The 26637-nt window shown below is 50.5% G+C and overlaps 1 protein-coding gene across 1 annotated transcript in view; it reads right to left on the bottom strand.

Annotated features, from left to right (window-relative positions):
* Window positions 1-26637, bottom strand: part of CLSTN3 (calsyntenin 3) — a 110993-nt gene that overhangs the window by 6585 nt on the left and 77771 nt on the right. Inside the window, exons 11-12 of the mRNA XM_075613056.1 lie at window positions 25216-25380; window positions 7020-7165 (exon numbers count right to left, since the gene is read on the bottom strand). Coding sequence (XP_075469171.1) covers window positions 7020-7165; window positions 25216-25380 — 311 coding nt within the window. The remainder of the gene's footprint in view (window positions 1-7019; window positions 7166-25215; window positions 25381-26637) is intronic.

Here is a 26637-nt window from a genome sequence, read left to right as displayed (position 1 = left end):
TTCTTTTGAACTTGGTTTTCAGCGTCTTTAGTTAGGAGGTTAGCGGTATCATTTGTTTACTTATTTTTTTATTCGTTTGTCTTTTCTGTGATCACTAATAAAGTCCATTTGCTTATTTTTATATATATATATATATATATATATATATATATATATATATATATTTGGTCTAATTTGAGTGCTATTTAGAGACTAGCTTTTCTTCTTTTTGTGTGTTTTGTATTATATTAGTCCTTAGCAACCCCAGTGGCGTTATTTGCTTTATTCCTATTTTTCTTTTTACTTACTTTGATATACGAAGGGGTGGTTAGATTGCGGCACAATTTTGTGTGTTTTGAGATATATATATAGAAAATAGAGAGACAGCTGGCACTCCAAATACAAAACAATATTTGCGGTGCATGTCCCATAGGGATCAAATAGAAAACGGTAGTCAACTCAACAAGAGTAAACAAAGGACAACAGATAGATGAAAAAACCTGTATTTAAAGTAGACAGCAGCACAAACAAGACCTAATATATATATTCTTATGTTAAGGAATATCACAGATTTGATTTAATCTCCACTGTGGGTAACACCATTTGTTTTTTCACATATGCACACGTACCACAAAATACTGGTACGCACGAATACCCCAGTATATTGGTACATACGTGTATCACAGTATGCAGGTACGTACACACGTGTAACCCAGTATACAGTAACGCAAGCATAATCCAGTAGATATAGGTATGGATGCATGTATACTACAGTATAGAGGTTAATTCACACACGTAACTCAGCATACAGCTATATACACACACGTACCTTAGTATACAGCTATATACGTGTAAGGACTCGGGAACACGTCCTTTGCGACGTGTTCCCTCCTTACCTGTCTCCGCACAGACCTCTACTCTGGCACCAGCGCGTGCGTGCACCCCCGCTCTGCTTACAGCTGCCACGCTAACGCTTAGCTCCGCCCCCTCGGATGCGCCGCGCTTCCCTCGCACGCGGCGCGCTCACGTGACGCGTGCACCGCTCCCCAGCTATGAGGCAACTAATCGTATGCCACTTGTCTCCTGCAGCCTATCGTGGCTCCCGCTGGGGCCGCGCCTCCGCTCCGCCTCCTGTCCTATTGGCCCACGCCAGCTACTTATACCCTGCTCATGCTCAGAGTCATTGCTGAGCATAACTAGTTGTAGCCTTGTGCTCCTGCGTTTGTAGTGCTTTGCTCCTGTGTTCTCTTTGTGTTTGGATTCTACGTGTACCGACCCGGTTTGACTTCTGAACCCCTCTGGATATCGACCCCGGCTTACCCTCGACTCTGCGGACCTCTCCAACCCAGACCACGGCTCTATAGACTTCTACAATCCTGACCTCTCCATCCCAAGACCTCGGCAAGTATCTGGACTAACCCGCTCTCTCCAACCCAGACCCGGCTACGTTGACAATCCGCCTGCCAGGCACGCTTCCGCTGCTGTGGGTGTGTGGTTCTGTACTTCCCCACCTCAGTACCGGGGTCCTGTCTTGCTGGTGGGCAGCACAAGCGTTGGAATACGCACACGTACCTCAGTATGCAGCTATATACACACACGTACCTCAGTATGCAGGTATATACACACACGTACCTCAGTATGCAGGTATATACACACACGTACCTCAGTATGCAGGTATATACACACACGTACCTCAGTATGCAGGTATATACACACACGTACCTCAGTATGCAGGTATACTCACACACGTACCTCAGTATGCAGGTATACTCACACACGTACCTCAGTATGCAGGTATACTCACACACGTACCTCAGTATGCAGGTATACTCACACACGTACCTCAGTATGCAGGTATACTCACACACGTACCTCAGTATGCAGGTATACTCACACACGTACCTCAGTATGCAGGTATATACACACGTACCTCAGTATGCAGGTATATACACACACGTACCTCAGTATGCAGGTATACTCACACACGTACCTCAGTATGCAGGTATACTCACACACGTACTTCAGTATGCAGGTATATACACACACGTACCTCAGTATGCAGGTATACTCACACGTACCTCAGTATGCAGGTATACTCACACACGTACCTTAGCATACAGCTATATACACACACGTACCTCAGTATGCAGGTATATACACACACGTACCTCAGTATGCAGGTATACTCACACACGTACCTCAGTATGCAGGTATATACACACACGTACCTCAGTATGCAGCTATATACACACACGTACCTCAGTATGCAGGTATACTCACACACGTACCTTAGCATACAGCTATATACACACACGTACCTCAGTATGCAGGTATATACACACACGTACCTCAGTATGCAGGTATACTCACACACGTACCTTAGCATACAGCTATATACGCACACGAACCTCAGTATGCAGGTATACTCACACACGTACCTCAGTATGCAGGTATACTCACACACGTACCTCAGTATGCAGGTATATACACACACGTACCTCAGTATGCAGGTATATACACACACGTACCTCAGTATGCAGGTATACTCACACACGTACCTTAGCATACAGCTATATACGCACACGTACCTCAGTATGCAGGTATACTCACACACGTACCTCAGTATGCAGGTATACTCACACACGTACCTCAGTATGCAGGTATATACACACACGTACCTCAGTATGCAGGTATATACACACACGTACCTCAGTATGCAGGTATATACACACACGTACCTCAGTATGCAGGTATACTCACACACGTACCTTAGCATACAGCTATATACACACACGTACCTCAGTATGCAGGTATATACACACACGTACCTTAGCATACAGCTATATACGCACACGTACCTCAGTATGCAGGTATATACACACACGTACCTTAGCATACAGCTATATACACACACGTACCTCAGTATGCAGGTATATACACACACGTACCTTAGCATACAGCTATATACACACACGTACCTTAGCATACAGCTATATACACACACGTACCTCAGTATGCAGGTATATACACACACGTACCTTAGCATACAGCTATATACACACACGTACCTCAGTATGCAGGTATATACACACACGTACCTCAGTATGCAGGTATACTCACACACGTACCTTAGCATACAGCTATATACACACACGTACCTCAGTATGCAGGTATATACACACACGTACCTTAGCATACAGCTATATACGCACACGTACCTCAGTATGCAGGTATATACACACACGTACCTTAGCATACAGCTATATACACACACGTACCTCAGTATGCAGGTATATACACACACGTACCTTAGCATACAGCTATATACACACACGTACCTTAGCATACAGCTATATACGCACACGTACCTCAGTATGCAGGTATATACACACACGTACCTTAGCATACAGCTATATACACACACGTACCTCAGTATGCAGGTATATACACACACGTACCTTAGCATACAGCTATATACACACACGTACCTTAGCATACAGCTATATACACACACGTACCTCAGTATGCAGCTATATACACACACGTACCTTAGCATACAGCTATATACGCACACGTACCTCAGTATGCAGGTATATACACACACGTACCTCAGTATGCAGGTATATACACACACGTACCTCAGTATGCAGGTATATACACACACGTACCTCAGTATGCAGGTATATACACACACGTACCTCAGTATGCAGGTATATACACACACGTACCTCAGTATGCAGGTATACACACACACGTACCTCAGTATGCAGGTATACTCACACACGTACCTCAGTATGCAGGTATATACACACACGTACCTCAGTATGCAGGTATATACACACACGTACCTCAGTATGCAGGTATATACACACACGTACCTCAGTATGCAGGTATACTCACACACGTACCTCAGTATGCAGGTATACTCACACACGTACCTCAGTATGCAGGTATACTCACACACGTACCTCAGTATGCAGGTATACTCACACACGTACCTCAGTATGCAGGTATACTCACACACGTACCTCAGTATGCAGGTATACTCACACACGTACCTCAGTATGCAGGTATATACACACGTACCTCAGTATGCAGGTATATACACACACGTACCTCAGTATGCAGGTATACTCACACACGTACCTCAGTATGCAGGTATACTCACACACGTACTTCAGTATGCAGGTATATACACACACGTACCTCAGTATGCAGGTATACTCACACACGTACCTCAGTATGCAGGTATACTCACACACGTACCTTAGCATACAGCTATATACACACACGTACCTCAGTATGCAGGTATATACACACACGTACCTCAGTATGCAGGTATACTCACACACGTACCTCAGTATGCAGGTATATACACACACGTACCTCAGTATGCAGCTATATACACACACGTACCTCAGTATGCAGGTATACTCACACACGTACCTTAGCATACAGCTATATACACACACGTACCTCAGTATGCAGGTATATACACACACGTACCTCAGTATGCAGGTATACTCACACACGTACCTTAGCATACAGCTATATACGCACACGAACCTCAGTATGCAGGTATACTCACACACGTACCTCAGTATGCAGGTATACTCACACACGTACCTCAGTATGCAGGTATATACACACACGTACCTCAGTATGCAGGTATATACACACACGTACCTCAGTATGCAGGTATACTCACACACGTACCTTAGCATACAGCTATATACGCACACGTACCTCAGTATGCAGGTATACTCACACACGTACCTCAGTATGCAGGTATACTCACACACGTACCTCAGTATGCAGGTATATACACACACGTACCTCAGTATGCAGGTATATACACACACGTACCTCAGTATGCAGGTATATACACACACGTACCTCAGTATGCAGGTATACTCACACACGTACCTTAGCATACAGCTATATACACACACGTACCTCAGTATGCAGGTATATACACACACGTACCTTAGCATACAGCTATATACGCACACGTACCTCAGTATGCAGGTATATACACACACGTACCTTAGCATACAGCTGTATACACACACGTACCTCAGTATGCAGGTATATACACACACGTACCTTAGCATACAGCTATATACACACACGTACCTTAGCATACAGCTATATACACACACGTACCTCAGTATGCAGGTATATACACACACGTACCTTAGCATACAGCTATATACACACACGTACCTCAGTATGCAGGTATATACACACACGTACCTCAGTATGCAGGTATACTCACACACGTACCTTAGCATACAGCTATATACACACACGTACCTCAGTATGCAGGTATATACACACACGTACCTTAGCATACAGCTATATACGCACACGTACCTCAGTATGCAGGTATATACACACACGTACCTTAGCATACAGCTATATACACACACGTACCTCAGTATGCAGGTATATACACACACGTACCTTAGCATACAGCTATATACACACACGTACCTTAGCATACAGCTATATACGCACACGTACCTCAGTATGCAGGTATATACACACACGTACCTTAGCATACAGCTATATACACACACGTACCTCAGTATGCAGGTATATACACACACGTACCTTAGCATACAGCTATATACACACACGTACCTTAGCATACAGCTATATACACACACGTACCTCAGTATGCAGCTATATACACACACGTACCTTAGCATACAGCTATATACGCACACGTACCTCAGTATGCAGGTATATACACACACGTACCTCAGTATGCAGGTATATACACACACGTACCTCAGTATGCAGGTATATACACACACGTACCTCAGTATGCAGGTATATACACACACGTACCTCAGTATGCAGGTATATACACACACGTACCTCAGTATGCAGGTATACACACACACGTACCTCAGTATGCAGGTATACTCACACACGTACCTCAGTATGCAGGTATATACACACACGTACCTCAGTATGCAGGTATATACACACACGTACCTCAGTATGCAGGTATATACACACACGTACCTCAGTATGCAGGTATATACACACACGTACCTCAGTATGCAGGTATATACACACACGTACCTTAGCATACAGCTATATACACACACGTACCTCAGTATGCAGGTATATACACACACGTACCTCAGTATGCAGGTATACTCACACACGTACCTTAGCATGCAGCTATATACACACACGTACCTCAGTATGCAGGTATACTCACACACGTACCTTAGCATACAGCTATATACACACACGTACCTCAGTATGCAGGTATATACACACACGTACCTTAGCATACAGCTATATACACACACGTACCTCAGTATGCAGGTATACTCACACACGTACCTTAGCATACAGCTATATACACACACGTACCTCAGTATGCAGGTATATACACACACGTACCTCAGTATGCAGGTATATACACACACGTACCTTAGCATACAGCTATATACGCACACGTACCTCAGTATGCAGGTATATACACACACGTACCTCAGTATGCAGGTATATACACACACGTACCTCAGTATGCAGGTATACTCACACACGTACCTCAGTATGCAGGTATATACACACACGTACCTCAGTATGCAGGTATATACACACACGTACCTCAGTATGCAGGTATATACACACACGTACCTCAGTATGCAGGTATATACACACACGTACCTCAGTATGCAGGTATATACACACACGTACCTCAGTATGCAGGTATATACACACACGTACCTCAGTATGCAGGTATATACACACACGTACCTCAGTATGCAGGTATATACACACACGTACCTCAGTATGCAGGTATATACACACACGTACCTCAGTATGCAGGTATATACACACACGTACCTCAGTATGCAGGTATATACACACACGTACCCCAGTATGCAGGTATATGTGCATTCGTACCTAAGTTCGCACTGCATACTATGCAGGTATACACTCACACGTACTTTAGGATACAGGTAAGTACGCAGAAATACCTCAGTATGCAGCTATATACACACACGTACCTCAGTATATAGCTGATTGCTTATATACCTCCCGTTCATCTCGCTGCAGGACATGTGGAATTTGCGGGCGTATAACACTGCGCTGCCCCCTGTCCGGTAACACAAACTGCGTAGGATGTCCTCATACAGAGCCACACTCTGCACACCTGCAGGAGGGACACACAGAGAGTGACACACACACAGTGACACACACAGCCACACTCTGCACACCTGCAGGAGGGACACACAGAGAGTGACACACACACAGTGACACACACACAGTGACATACACACAGTGACACACACAGCCACACTCTGCACACCTGCAGGAGGGACACACAGAGAGTGACACACACACAGTGACACACACACAGCCACACTCTGCACACCTGCAGGAGGGACACACACACAGTGACACACACACAGTGACACACACACAGTGACACACACACAGTGACACACACACAGTGACACACACAGCCACACTCTGCACACCTGCAGGAGGGACACACAGAGAGTGACACACACACAGTGACACACACAGCCACACTCTGCACACCTGCAGGAGGGACACACACACAGTGACACACACACAGTGACACACACACAGTGACATACACAGCCACACTCTGCACACCTGCAGGAGGGACACACAGAGAGTGACACACACACAGTGACACACACACAGTGACATACACACAGTGACACACACAGCCACACTCTGCACACCTGCAGGAGGGACACACAGAGAGTGACACACACACAGTGACACACACAGCCACACTCTGCACACCTGCAGGAGGGACACACACACAGTGACACACACACAGTGACACACACACAGTGACATACACAGCCACACTCTGCACACCTGCAGGAGGGACACACAGAGAGTGACACACACACAGTGACACACACACAGTGACATACACACAGTGACATACACACAGCCACACTCTGCACACCTGCAGGAGGGACACACAGAGAGTGACACACACACAGTGACATACACAGCCACACTCTGCACACCTGCAGGAGGGACACACAGAGTGTGACACACACACAGTGACATACACACAGTGACATACACACAGCCACACTCTGCACACCTGCAGGAGGGACACACAGAGAGTGACACACACACAGTGACATACACAGCCACACTCTGCACACCTGCAGGAGGGACACACAGAGAGTGACACACACACAGTGACACACACACAGTGACATACACACAGTGACATACACACAGCCACACTCTGCACACCTGCAGGAGGGACACACAGAGAGTGACATACACACAGTGACACACACAGCCACACTCTGCACACCTGCAGGAGGGACACACAGAGAGTGACACACACACAGTGACATACACAGCCACACTCTGCACACCTGCAGGAGGGACACACAGAGTGTGACACACACACAGTGACATACACACAGTGACATACACACAGTGACATACACACAGCCACACTCTGCACACCTGCAGGAGGGACACACACACAGTGACACACACACAGTGACACACACAGCCACACTCTGCACACCTGCAGGAGGGACACACAGAGAGTGACACACACAGTGACACACACAGTGACACACACACAGTGACACACACAGTGACATACACACAGTGACATACACACAGTGACATACACAGCCACACTCTGCACACCTGCAGGAGGGACACACAGAGTGTGACACACACACAGTGACACACACACAGTGACATACACAGCCACACTCTGCACACCTGCAGGAGGGACACACACACAGTGACACACACACAGTGACATACACACAGTGACATACACAGCCACACTCTGCACACCTGCAGGAGGGACACACAGAGAGTGACACACACACAGTGACACACACACAGTGACATACACACAGTGACATACACACAGCCACACTCTGCACACCTGCAGGAGGGACACACAGAGAGTGACACACACACAGTGACATACACAGCCACACTCTGCACACCTGCAGGAGGGACACACAGAGTGTGACACACACACAGTGACACACACACAGTGACATACACACAGTGACATACACACAGCCACACTCTGCACACCTGCAGGAGGGACACACAGAGAGTGACACACACACAGTGACATACACAGCCACACTCTGCACACCTGCAGGAGGGACACACAGAGAGTGACACACACACAGTGACACACACACAGTGACATACACACAGTGACATACACACAGCCACACTCTGCACACCTGCAGGAGGGACACACAGAGAGTGACATACACACAGTGACACACACAGCCACACTCTGCACACCTGCAGGAGGGACACACAGAGAGTGACACACACACAGTGACATACACAGCCACACTCTGCACACCTGCAGGAGGGACACACAGAGTGTGACACACACACAGTGACATACACACAGTGACATACACACAGTGACATACACACAGCCACACTCTGCACACCTGCAGGAGGGACACACAGAGAGTGACACACACACAGTGACATACACAGCCACACTCTGCACACCTGCAGGAGGGACACACACACAGTGACACACACACAGTGACACACACAGCCACACTCTGCACACCTGCAGGAGGGACACACAGAGAGTGACACACACAGTGACACACACAGTGACACACACACAGTGACACACACAGTGACATACACACAGTGACATACACACAGTGACATACACAGCCACACTCTGCACACCTGCAGGAGGGACACACAGAGTGTGACACACACACAGTGACACACACACAGTGACATACACAGCCACACTCTGCACACCTGCAGGAGGGACACACACACAGTGACACACACACAGTGACATACACACAGTGACATACACACAGTGACACACACAGCCACACTCTGCACACCTGCAGGAGGGACACACAGAGAGTGACACACACACAGTGACATACACACAGTGACATACACACAGTGACATACACAGCCACACTCTGCACACCTGCAGGAGGGACACACAGAGTGTGACACACACACAGTGACATACACACAGTGACATACACACAGTGACATACACAGCCACACTCTGCACACCTGCAGGAGGGACACACAGAGAGTGACACACACACAGTGACACACACACAGTGACATACACAGCCACACTCTGCACACCTGCAGGAGGGACACACAGAGTGTGACATACACACAGTGACACACACACAGTGACACACACAGTGACATACACACAGTGACATACACAGCCACACTCTGCACACCTGCAGGAGGGACACACAGAGAGTGACACACACACAGTGACACACACACAGTGACATACACAGCCACACTCTGCACACCTGCAGGAGGGACACACAGAGTGTGACATACACACAGTGACACACACACAGTGACACACACAGTGACATACACACAGTGACATACACAGCCACACTCTGCACACCTGCAGGAGGGACACACACACAGTGACACACACACAGTGACACACACACAGTGACACACACACAGTGACATACACAGCCACACTCTGCACACCTGCAGGAGGGACACACACACAGTGACACACACACAGTGACACACACAGCCACACTCTGCACACCTGCAGGAGGGACACACAGAGTGTGACACACACACAGTGACATACACAGCCACACTCTGCACACCTGCAGGAGGGACACACACAGCCACACTCTGCACACCTGCAGGAGGGACACACAGAGAGTGACACACACACAGTGACATACACAGCCACACTCTGCACACCTGCAGGAGGGACACACAGAGAGTGACACACACACAGTGACATACACACAGTGACATACACACAGTGACACACACACAGTGACACACACAGTGACATACACACAGTGACATACACAGCCACACTCTGCACACCTGCAGGAGGGACACACAGAGAGTGACACACACACAGTGACATACACACAGTGACATACACACAGTGACATACACACAGTGACATACACAGCCACACTCTGCACACCTGCAGGAGGGACACACAGAGTGTGACACACACACAGTGACACACACACAGTGACATACACAGCCACACTCTGCACACCTGCAGGAGGGACACACACACAGTGACACACACACAGTGACATACACACAGTGACACACACACAGTGACATACACAGCCACACTCTGCACACCTGCAGGAGGGACACACAGAGTGTGACATACACACAGTGACACACACACAGTGACATACACACAGTGACATACACACAGTGACACACACACAGTGACACACACAGCCACACTCTGCACACCTGCAGGAGGGACACACAGAGAGTGACACACACACAGTGACATACACACAGTGACATACACAGCCACACTCTGCACACCTGCAGGAGGGACACACACACAGTGACACACACACAGTGACACACACACAGTGACATACACAGCCACACTCTGCACACCTGCAGGAGGGACACACAGAGAGTGACACACACACAGTGACATACACAGCCACACTCTGCACACCTGCAGGAGGGACACACACACAGTGACACACACACAGTGACACACACACAGTGACATACACAGCCACACTCTGCACACCTGCAGGAGGGACACACAGAGAGTGACACACACACAGTGACACACACACAGTGACATACACACAGTGACATACACACAGCCACACTCTGCACACCTGCAGGAGGGACACACAGAGAGTGACACACACACAGTGACATACACAGCCACACTCTGCACACCTGCAGGAGGGACACACAGAGTGTGACACACACACAGTGACACACACACAGTGACCTACACACAGTGACATACACACAGCCACACTCTGCACACCTGCAGGAGGGACACACAGAGAGTGACACACACACAGTGACATACACAGCCACACTCTGCACACCTGCAGGAGGGACACACAGAGAGTGACACACACACAGTGACACACACACAGTGACATACACACAGTGACATACACACAGCCACACTCTGCACACCTGCAGGAGGGACACACAGAGAGTGACATACACACAGTGACACACACAGCCACACTCTGCACACCTGCAGGAGGGACACACAGAGAGTGACACACACACAGTGACATACACAGCCACACTCTGCACACCTGCAGGAGGGACACACAGAGTGTGACACACACACAGTGACATACACACAGTGACATACACACAGTGACATACACACAGCCACACTCTGCACACCTGCAGGAGGGACACACAGAGAGTGACACACACACAGTGACATACACAGCCACACTCTGCACACCTGCAGGAGGGACACACACACAGTGACACACACACAGTGACACACACAGCCACACTCTGCACACCTGCAGGAGGGACACACAGAGAGTGACACACACAGTGACACACACAGTGACACACACACAGTGACACACACAGTGACATACACACAGTGACATACACACAGTGACATACACAGCCACACTCTGCACACCTGCAGGAGGGACACACAGAGTGTGACACACACACAGTGACACACACACAGTGACATACACAGCCACACTCTGCACACCTGCAGGAGGGACACACACACAGTGACACACACACAGTGACATACACACAGTGACATACACAGCCACACTCTGCACACCTGCAGGAGGGACACACAGAGAGTGACACACACACAGTGACACACACACAGTGACATACACACAGTGACATACACACAGCCACACTCTGCACACCTGCAGGAGGGACACACAGAGAGTGACACACACACAGTGACATACACAGCCACACTCTGCACACCTGCAGGAGGGACACACAGAGTGTGACACACACACAGTGACACACACACAGTGACATACACACAGTGACATACACACAGCCACACTCTGCACACCTGCAGGAGGGACACACAGAGAGTGACACACACACAGTGACATACACAGCCACACTCTGCACACCTGCAGGAGGGACACACAGAGAGTGACACACACACAGTGACACACACACAGTGACATACACACAGTGACATACACACAGCCACACTCTGCACACCTGCAGGAGGGACACACAGAGAGTGACATACACACAGTGACACACACAGCCACACTCTGCACACCTGCAGGAGGGACACACAGAGAGTGACACACACACAGTGACATACACAGCCACACTCTGCACACCTGCAGGAGGGACACACAGAGTGTGACACACACACAGTGACATACACACAGTGACATACACACAGTGACATACACACAGCCACACTCTGCACACCTGCAGGAGGGACACACAGAGAGTGACACACACACAGTGACATACACAGCCACACTCTGCACACCTGCAGGAGGGACACACACACAGTGACACACACACAGTGACACACACAGCCACACTCTGCACACCTGCAGGAGGGACACACAGAGAGTGACACACACAGTGACACACACAGTGACACACACACAGTGACACACACAGTGACATACACACAGTGACATACACACAGTGACATACACAGCCACACTCTGCACACCTGCAGGAGGGACACACAGAGTGTGACACACACACAGTGACACACACACAGTGACATACACAGCCACACTCTGCACACCTGCAGGAGGGACACACACACAGTGACACACACACAGTGACATACACACAGTGACATACACACAGTGACACACACAGCCACACTCTGCACACCTGCAGGAGGGACACACAGAGAGTGACACACACACAGTGACATACACACAGTGACATACACACAGTGACATACACAGCCACACTCTGCACACCTGCAGGAGGGACACACAGAGTGTGACACACACACAGTGACATACACACAGTGACATACACACAGTGACATACACAGCCACACTCTGCACACCTGCAGGAGGGACACACAGAGAGTGACACACACACAGTGACACACACACAGTGACATACACAGCCACACTCTGCACACCTGCAGGAGGGACACACAGAGTGTGACATACACACAGTGACACACACACAGTGACACACACAGTGACATACACACAGTGACATACACAGCCACACTCTGCACACCTGCAGGAGGGACACACAGAGAGTGACACACACACAGTGACACACACACAGTGACATACACAGCCACACTCTGCACACCTGCAGGAGGGACACACAGAGTGTGACATACACACAGTGACACACACACAGTGACACACACAGTGACATACACACAGTGACATACACAGCCACACTCTGCACACCTGCAGGAGGGACACACACACAGTGACACACACACAGTGACACACACACAGTGACACACACACAGTGACATACACAGCCACACTCTGCACACCTGCAGGAGGGACACACACACAGTGACACACACACAGTGACACACACAGCCACACTCTGCACACCTGCAGGAGGGACACACAGAGTGTGACACACACACAGTGACATACACAGCCACACTCTGCACACCTGCAGGAGGGACACACACAGCCACACTCTGCACACCTGCAGGAGGGACACACAGAGAGTGACACACACACAGTGACATACACAGCCACACTCTGCACACCTGCAGGAGGGACACACAGAGAGTGACACACACACAGTGACATACACACAGTGACATACACACAGTGACACACACACAGTGACATACACACAGTGACATACACACAGTGACATACACAGCCACACTCTGCACACCTGCAGGAGGGACACACAGAGAGTGACACACACACAGTGACATACACACAGTGACATACACACAGTGACATACACACAGTGACATACACAGCCACACTCTGCACACCTGCAGGAGGGACACACAGAGTGTGACACACACACAGTGACACACACACAGTGACATACACAGCCACACTCTGCACACCTGCAGGAGGGACACACACACAGTGACACACACACAGTGACATACACACAGTGACACACACACAGTGACATACACAGCCACACTCTGCACACCTGCAGGAGGGACACACAGAGTGTGACATACACACAGTGACACACACACAGTGACATACACACAGTGACATACACACAGTGACACACACACAGTGACACACACAGCCACACTCTGCACACCTGCAGGAGGGACACACAGAGAGTGACACACACACAGTGACATACACACAGTGACATACACAGCCACACTCTGCACACCTGCAGGAGGGACACACACACAGTGACACACACACAGTGACACACACACAGTGACACACACACAGTGACACACACAGCCACACTCTGCACACCTGCAGGAGGGACACACAGAGAGTGACACACACACAGTGACATACACACAGTGACACACACAGTGACATACACACAGTGACATACACACAGTGACACACACAGCCACACTCTGCACACCTGCAGGAGGGACACACAGAGAGTGACACACACACAGTGACATACACAGCCACACTCTGCACACCTGCAGGAGGGACACACAGAGAGTGACACACACACAGTGACATACACACAGTGACATACACAGCCACACTCTGCACACCTGCAGGAGGGACACACAGAGAGTGACACACACACAGTGACATACACACAGTGACATACACACAGTGACATACACAGCCACACTCTGCACACCTGCAGGAGGGACACACACACAGTGACACACACACAGTGACACACACACAGTGACACACACACAGTGACACACACAGCCACACTCTGCACACCTGCAGGAGGGACACACAGAGAGTGACACACACACAGTGACACACACACAGTGACATACACACAGTGACACACACACAGTGACACACACACAGTGACATACACACAGTGACACACACACAGTGACATACACACAGTGACATACACAGCCACACTCTGCACACCTGCAGGAGGGACACACAGAGAGTGACACACACACAGTGACATACACAGCCACACTCTGCACACCTGCAGGAGGGACACACACACAGTGACACACAGAGAGTGACACACACACAGTGACATACACACAGTGACATACACACAGTGACATACACAGCCACACTCTGCACACCTGCAGGAGGGACACACAGAGAGTGACACACACACAGTGACACACACACAGTGACACACACACAGTGACATACACAGCCACACTCTGCACACCTGCAGGAGGGACACACAGAGTGTGACATACACACAGTGACACACACAGTGACATACACACAGTGACATACACAGCCACACTCTGCACACCTGCAGGAGGGACACACAGAGTGTGACATACACACAGTGACACACACAGTGACATACACACAGTGACATACACAGCCACACTCTGCACACCTGCAGGAGGGACACACAGAGAGTGACACACACACAGTGACATACACACAGTGACACACACAGTGACATACACACAGTGACATACACACAGTGACATACACAGCCACACTCTGCACACCTGCAGGAGGGACACACAGAGAGTGACACACACACAGTGACACACACAGCCACACTCTGCACACCTGCAGGAGGGACACACAGAGAGTGACACACACACAGTGACATACACAGCCACACTCTGCACACCTGCAGGAGGGACACACAGAGTGTGACACACACACAGTGACATACACAGCCACACTCTGCACACCTGCAGGAGGGACACACAGAGTGTGACACACACACAGTGACATACACACAGTGACATACACAGCCACACTCTGCACACCTGCAGGAGGGACACACAGAGTGTGACATACACACAGTGACATACACACACAGTGACACACACACAGTGACACACACACAGTGACATACACACAGTGACACACACACAGTGACATACACACAGTGACACACACACAGTGACATACACACAGTGACATACACAGCCACACTCTGCACACCTGCAGGAGGGACACACAGAGAGTGACACACACACAGTGACATACACAGCCACACTCTGCACACCTGCAGGAGGGACACACACACAGTGACACACACACAGTGACACACACAGCCACACTCTGCACACCTGCAGGAGGGACACACAGAGAGTGACACACACAGTGACACACACAGTGACACACACACAGTGACACACACAGTGACATACACACAGTGACATACACACAGTGACATACACAGCCACACTCTGCACACCTGCAGGAGGGACACACAGAGTGTGACACACACACAGTGACACACACACAGTGACATACACAGCCACACTCTGCACACCTGCAGGAGGGACACACACACAGTGACACACACACAGTGACATACACACAGTGACATACACACAGTGACACACACAGCCACACTCTGCACACCTGCAGGAGGGACACACAGAGAGTGACACACACACAGTGACATACACACAGTGACATACACACAGTGACATACACAGCCACACTCTGCACACCTGCAGGAAGGACACACAGAGTGACACACACACAGTGACATACACACAGTGACATACACACAGTGACATACACAGCCACACTCTGCACACCTGCAGGAGGGACACACAGAGAGTGACACACACACAGTGACACACACACAGTGACATACACAGCCACACTCTGCACACCTGCAGGAGGGACACACAGAGTGTGACATACACACAGTGACACACACACAGTGACACACACAGTGACATACACACAGTGACATACACAGCCACACTCTGCACACCTGCAGGAGGGACACACAGAGAGTGACACACACACAGTGACACACACACAGTGACATACACAGCCACACTCTGCACACCTGCAGGAGGGACACACAGAGTGTGACATACACACAGTGACACACACACAGTGACACACACAGTGACATACACACAGTGACATACACAGCCACACTCTGCACACCTGCAGGAGGGACACACACACAGTGACACACACACAGTGACACACACACAGTGACACACACACAGTGACATACACAGCCACACTCTGCACACCTGCAGGAGGGACACACACACAGTGACACACACACAGTGACACACACAGCCACACTCTGCACACCTGCAGGAGGGACACACAGAGTGTGACACACACACAGTGACATACACAGCCACACTCTGCACACCTGCAGGAGGGACACACACACAGTGACACACACACAGTGACATACACAGCCACACTCTGCACACCTGCAGGAGGGACACACAGAGAGTGACACACACACAGTGACATACACACAGTGACATACACACAGTGACACACACACAGTGACACACACAGCCACACTCTGCACACCTGCAGGAGAGACACACACACAGTGACATACACACAGTGACATACACACAGTGACATACACACAGTGACATACACAGCCACACTCTGCACACCTGCAGGAGGGACACACAGAGTGTGACACACACACAGTGACACACACACAGTGACATACACAGCCACACTCTGCACACCTGCAGGAGGGACACACACACAGTGACACACACACAGTGACATACACACAGTGACACACACACAGTGACATACACACAGTGACATACACAGCCACACTCTGCACACCTGCAGGAGGGACACACAGAGTGTGACACACACACAGTGACACACACACAGTGACATACACACAGTGACATACACACAGTGACATACACACAGTGACATACACAGCCACACTCTGCACACCTGCAGGAGGGACACACAGAGTGTGACACACACACAGTGACACACACACAGTGACATACACAGCCACACTCTGCACACCTGCAGGAGGGACACACACACAGTGACACACACACAGTGACATACACACAGTGACACACACACAGTGACATACACAGCCACACTCTGCACACCTGCAGGAGGGACACACAGAGTGTGACATACACACAGTGACACACACACAGTGACATACACACAGTGACATACACACAGTGACACACACACAGTGACACACACAGCCACACTCTGCACACCTGCAGGAGGGACACACAGAGAGTGACACACACACAGTGACATACACACAGTGACATACACAGCCACACTCTGCACACCTGCAGGAGGGACACACACACAGTGACACACACACAGTGACACACACACAGTGACACACACACAGTGACACACACAGCCACACTCTGCACACCTGCAGGAGGGACACACAGAGAGTGACACACACACAGTGACATACACACAGTGACACACACACAGTGACATACACAGCCACACTCTGCACACCTGCAGGAGGGACACACAGAGAGTGACACACACACAGTGACATACACACAGTGACACACACAGTGACATACACACAGTGACACACACAGCCACACTCTGCACACCTGCAGGAGGGACACACAGAGAGTGACACACACACAGTGACATACACACAGTGACATACACAGCCACACTCTGCACACCTGCAGGAGGGACACACAGAGAGTGACATACACACAGTGACATACACACAGTGACACACACACAGTGACACACACACAGTGACACACACACAGTGACACACACAGCCACACTCTGCACACCTGCAGGAGGGACACACAGAGAGTGACACACACACAGTGACACACACACAGTGACACACACAGTGACATACACACAGTGACATACACAGCCACACTCTGCACACCTGCAGGAGGGACACACAGAGTGTGACACACACACAGTGACATACACAGCCACACTCTGCACACCTGCAGGAGGGACACACAGAGTGTGACACACACACAGTGACATACACACAGTGACATACACAGCCACACTCTGCACACCTGCAGGAGGGACACACAGAGAGTGACACACACACAGTGACACACACACAGTGACATACACACAGTGACACACACACAGTGACACACACACAGTGACATACACACAGTGACACACACACAGTGACATACACACAGTGACATACACAGCCACACTCTGCACACCTGCAGGAGGGACACACAGAGAGTGACACACACACAGTGACATACACAGCCACACTCTGCACACCTGCAGGAGGGACACACACACAGTGACACACAGAGAGTGACACACACACAGTGACATACACACAGTGACATACACACAGTGACATACACAGCCACACTCTGCACACCTGCAGGAGGGACACACAGAGAGTGACACACACACAGTGACACACACACAGTGACACACACACAGTGACATACACAGCCACACTCTGCACACCTGCAGGAGGGACACACAGAGTGTGACATACACACAGTGACACACACAGTGACATACACACAGTGACATACACAGCCACACTCTGCACACCTGCAGGAGGGACACACAGAGTGTGACATACACACAGTGACACACACAGTGACATACACACAGTGACATACACAGCCACACTCTGCACACCTGCAGGAGGGACACACAGAGAGTGACACACACACAGTGACATACACACAGTGACACACACAGTGACATACACACAGTGACATACACACAGTGACATACACAGCCACACTCTGCACACCTGCAGGAGGGACACACAGAGAGTGACACACACACAGTGACACACACAGCCACACTCTGCACACCTGCAGGAGGGACACACAGAGAGTGACACACACACAGTGACATACACAGCCACACTCTGCACACCTGCAGGAGGGACACACAGAGTGTGACACACACACAGTGACATACACACAGTGACATACACAGCCACACTCTGCACACCTGCAGGAGGGACACACAGAGTGTGACATACACACAGTGACATACACACAGTGACACACACACAGTGACACACACACAGTGACACACACACAGTGACATACACACAGTGACACACACACAGTGACATACACACAGTGACACACACACAGTGACATACACACAGTGACATACACAGCCACACTCTGCACACCTGCAGGAGGGACACACAGAGAGTGACACACACACAGTGACATACACAGCCACACTCTGCACACCTGCAGGAGGGACACACACACAGTGACACACAGAGAGTGACACACACACACAGTGACATACACACAGTGACATACACACAGTGACATACACAGCCACACTCTGCACACCTGCAGGAGGGACACACAGAGAGTGACATACACACAGTGACATACACACAGTGACATACACACAGTGACACACACACAGTGACACACACAGCCACACTCTGCACACCTGCAGGAGGGACACACAGAGAGTGACACACACACAGTGACATACACAGCCACACTCTGCACACCTGCAGGAGGGACACACAGAGTGTGACATACACACAGTGACACACACACAGTGACACACACAGTGACATACACACAGTGACATACACAGCCACACTCTGCACACCTGCAGGAGGGACACACAGAGAGTGACACACACACAGTGACATACACACAGTGACATACACACAGTGACATACACACAGTGACATACACACAGTGACATACACAGCCACACTCTGCACACCTGCAGGAGGGACACACAGAGTGTGACATACACACAGTGACACACACAGTGACATACACACAGTGACATACACACAGTGACATACACAGCCACACTCTGCACACCTGCAGGAGGGACACACAGAGTGTGACACACACACAGTGACACACACACAGTGACATACACAGCCACACTCTGCACACCTGCAGGAGGGACACACACACAGTGACACACACACAGTGACATACACACAGTGACACACACACAGTGACATACACAGCCACACTCTGCACACCTGCAGGAGGGACACACAGAGTGTGACATACACACAGTGACACACACACAGTGACATACACACAGTGACATACACACAGTGACACACACACAGTGACACACACAGCCACACTCTGCACACCTGCAGGAGGGACACACAGAGAGTGACACACACACAGTGACACACACACAGTGACACACACAGTGACATACACACAGTGACATACACACAGTGACATACACACAGTGACATACACAGCCACACTCTGCACACCTGCAGGAGGGACACACACACAGTGACACACACACAGTGACACACACACAGTGACACACACACAGTGACACACACACAGTGACACACACAGCCACACTCTGCACACCTGCAGGAGGGACACACAGAGAGTGACACACACACAGTGACACACACACAGTGACACACACAGTGACATACACACAGTGACATACACAGCCACACTCTGCACACCTGCAGGAGGGACACACAGAGAGTGACACACACACAGTGACATACACAGCCACACTCTGCACACCTGCAGGAGGGACACACAGAGTGTGACATACACACAGTGACATACACAGCCACACTCTGCACACCTGCAGGAGGGACACACAGAGTGTGACATACACACAGTGACATACACAGCCACACTCTGCACACCTGCAGGAGGGACACACAGAGTGTGACATACACACAGTGACATACACACAGTGACATACACAGCCACACTCTGCACACCTGCAGGAGGGACACACACAGTGACACACACACAGTGACATACACACAGTGACACACACACAGTGACATACACACAGTGACACACACACAGTGACATACACACAGTGACATACACAGCCACACTCTGCACACCTGCAGGAGGGACACACAGAGAGTGACACACACACAGTGACATACACACAGTGACACACACACAGTGACACACACACAGTGACACACACAGCCACACTCTGCACACCTGCAGGAGGGACACACAGAGAGTGACACACACACAGTGACATACACAGCCACACTCTGCACACCTGCAGGAGGGACACACAGAGTGTGACACACACACAGTGACACACACACAGTGACATACACAGCCACACTCTGCACACCTGCAGGAGGGACACACAGAGAGTGACACACACACAGTGACATACACAGCCACACTCTGCACACCTGCAGGAGGGACACACAGAGAGTGACACACACACAGTGACATACACACAGTGACACACACACAGTGACACACACACAGTGACATACACACAGTGACATACACAGCCACACTCTGCACACCTGCAGGAGGGACACACAGAGTGTGACACACACACAGTGACATACACAGCCACACTCTGCACACCTGCAGGAGGGACACACAGAGAGTGACATACACACAGTGACATACACACAGTGACATACACACAGTGACATACACACAGTGACACACACAGCCACACTCTGCACACCTGCAGGAGGGACACACAGAGTGTGACATACACACAGTGACATACACACAGTGACACACACAGCCACACTCTGCACACCTGCAGGAGGGACACACACACAGTGACACACACACAGTGACACACACAGCCACACTCTGCACACCTGCAGGAGGGACACACAGAGAGTGACATACACACAGTGACACACACAGCCACACTCTGCACACCTGCAGGAGGGACACACACACAGTGACACACACACAGTGACATACACAGCCACACTCTGCACACCTGCAGGAGGGACACACAGAGTGACACACACACAGTGACATACACACAGTGACACACACACAGTGACACACACACAGTGACATACACACAGTGACACACACACAGTGACACACACACAGTGACACACACAGTGACACACACACAGTGACATACACACAGTGACACACACACAGTGACATACACAGCCACACTCTGCACACCTGCAGGAGGGACACACAGAGTGTGACATACACACAGTGACATACACACAGTGACATACACACAGTGACACACACACAGTGACACACACACAGTGACATACACAGCCACACTCTGCACACCTGCAGGAGGGACACACACACAGTGACACACACACAGTGACATACACAGCCACACTCTGCACACCTGCAGGAGGGACACACAGAGTGACACACACACAGTGACATACACACAGTGACATACACACAGTGACACACACAGCCACACTCTGCACACCTGCAGGAGGGACACACAGAGAGTGACATACACACAGTGACATACACACAGTGACACACACAGCCACACTCTGCACACCTGCAGGAGGGACACACAGAGAGTGACATACACACAGTGACATACACACAGTGACACACACAGCCACACTCTGCACACCTGCAGGAGGGACACACAGAGAGTGACATACACACAGTGACATACACACAGTGACACACACAGCCTCACTCTGCACACCTGCAGGAGGGACACACACACAGTGACACACACACAGTGACACACACAGCCACACTCTGCACACCTGCAGGAGGGACACACAGAGTGTGACATACACACAGTGACACACACAGCCACACTCTGCACACCTGTAGGAGGGACACACAGAGAGTGACACACACACAGTGACACACACACAGTGACATACACACAGTGACACACACACAGTGACATACACAGCCACACTCTGCACACCTGCAGGAGGGACACACAGAGAGTGACACACACACAGTGACATACACACAGTGACATACACACAGTGACACACACAGCCACACTCTGCACACCTGCAGGAGGGACACACAGAGAGTGACACACACACAGTGACATACACAGCCACACTCTGCACACCTGCAGGAGGGACACACAGAGAGTGACACACACACAGTGACATACACACAGTGACACACACACAGTGACATACACAGCCACACTCTGCACACCTGCAGGAGGGACACACACAGTGACACACACACAGTGACACACACAGCCACACTCTGCACACCTGCAGGAGGGACACACAGAGTGTGACACACACACAGTGACATACACAGCCACACTCTGCACACCTGCAGGAGGGACACACAGAGTGTGACATACACACAGTGACACACACAGCCACACTCTGCACACCTGCAGGAGGGACACACAGAGAGTGACATACACACAGTGACACACACACAGTGACATACACAGCCACACTCTGCACACCTGCAGGAGGGACACACAGAGTGACACACACACAGTGACACACACAGCCACACTCTGCACACCTGCAGGAGGGACACACAGAGTGTGACATACACACAGTGACACACACAGCCACACTCTGCACACCTGCAGGAGGGACACACACACAGTGACATACACACAGTGACATACTTTAGGCAAACACATCAACATACACAAAGTGACACAGGGTCACACACAGGGACACACACACAGAGTAACACAACGACACACAGGGACACTTTTAGTGACATACACCAAGTGCCACCACACATCCATGAGTGGCCCTGGGGGGGGGGGGTAAGGGGTCTGAGACCTGTAATGCGGAGGCTTCGGGAGCTGTTCTCGGTGTCCAGCCCACGCTGCCACAGGGAAGGGACATCCAGAGACAGACTCTCATGCTCAGGGTTCAGATCCTCACCCACCACCGAGACCTCACACCTCTCCAGAGAGCACTCTATACCGTCAGGAGACTGCATGTCTGTGAAAGCCAGAGAGAGGAGACAGATGGAGGGAGAGAGGGTCTGCAGGAGAAACGCAACCTAGTGCGGACTTACTGCGAGATGCACCCAGTACTGGGAGGAGCAGGTAGAACAGAGCACGCTGGCCTGTTCCAGGTGTCTGCACAGAGAGTACTCACCCGTCACACACCCAAAGCACAGGCGGACACTCACTGGACTGTTCCAGGTGTCTGCACAGAGAGTACTCACCCGTCACACACCCAAAGCACAGGCGGACACTCACTGGACTGTTCCAGGTGTCTGCACAGAGAGTACTCACCCGTCACACACCCAAAGCACAGGCGGACACTCACTGGACTGTTCCAGGTGTCTGCACAGAGAGTACTCACCCGTCACACACCCAAAGCACAGGCGGACACTCACTGGACTGTTCCAGGTGTCTGCACAGAGAGTACTCACCCGTCACACACCCAAAGCACAGGCGGACACTCACTGGACTGTTCCAGGTGTCTGCACAGAGAGTACTCACCCGTCACACACCCAAAGCACAGGCGGACACTCACTGGACTGTTCCAGGTGTCTGCACAGAGAGTACTCACCCGTCACACACCCAAAGCACAGGCGGACACTCACTGGACTGTTCCAGGTGTCTGCACAGAGAGTACTCACCCGTCACACACCCAAAGCACAGGCGGACACTCACTGGACTGTTCCAGGTGTCTGCACAGAGAGTACTCACCCGTCACACACCCAAAGCACAGGCGGACACTCACTGGACTGTTCCAGGTGTCTGCACAGAGTACTCACCCGTCACACACCCAAAGCACAGGCGGACACTCACTGGACTGTTCCAGGTGTCTGCACAGAGAGTACTCACCCGTCACACACCCAAAGCACAGGCGGACACTCACTGGACTGTTCCAGGTGTCTGCACAGAGAGTACTCACCCGTCACACACCCAAAGCACAGGCGGACACTCACTGGACTGTTCCAGGTGTCTGCACAGAGTACTCACCCGTCACACACCCAAAGCACAGGCGGACACTCACTGGACTGTTCCAGGTGTCTGCACAGAGAGTACTCACCCGTCACACACCCAAAGCACAGGCAGACACTCACTGGACTGTTCCAGGTGTCTGCACAGAGAGTACTCACCCGTCACACACCCAAAGCACAGGCGGACACACTGGACTGTTCCAGGTGTCTGCACAGAGAGTAATCACCCGTCACACACCCAAAGCACAGACGGACACTCACTGGACTGTTCCAGGTGTCTG

This window comes from Ascaphus truei, chromosome 8 (genome assembly GCF_040206685.1).
Source record: "Ascaphus truei isolate aAscTru1 chromosome 8, aAscTru1.hap1, whole genome shotgun sequence".
NCBI classification, from domain to species: Eukaryota; Metazoa; Chordata; class Amphibia; order Anura; family Ascaphidae; genus Ascaphus; species Ascaphus truei.
The sequence above is the reverse complement of the archived record's forward strand: the minus strand, read 5'-3'. Positions and strand labels throughout refer to the sequence as shown.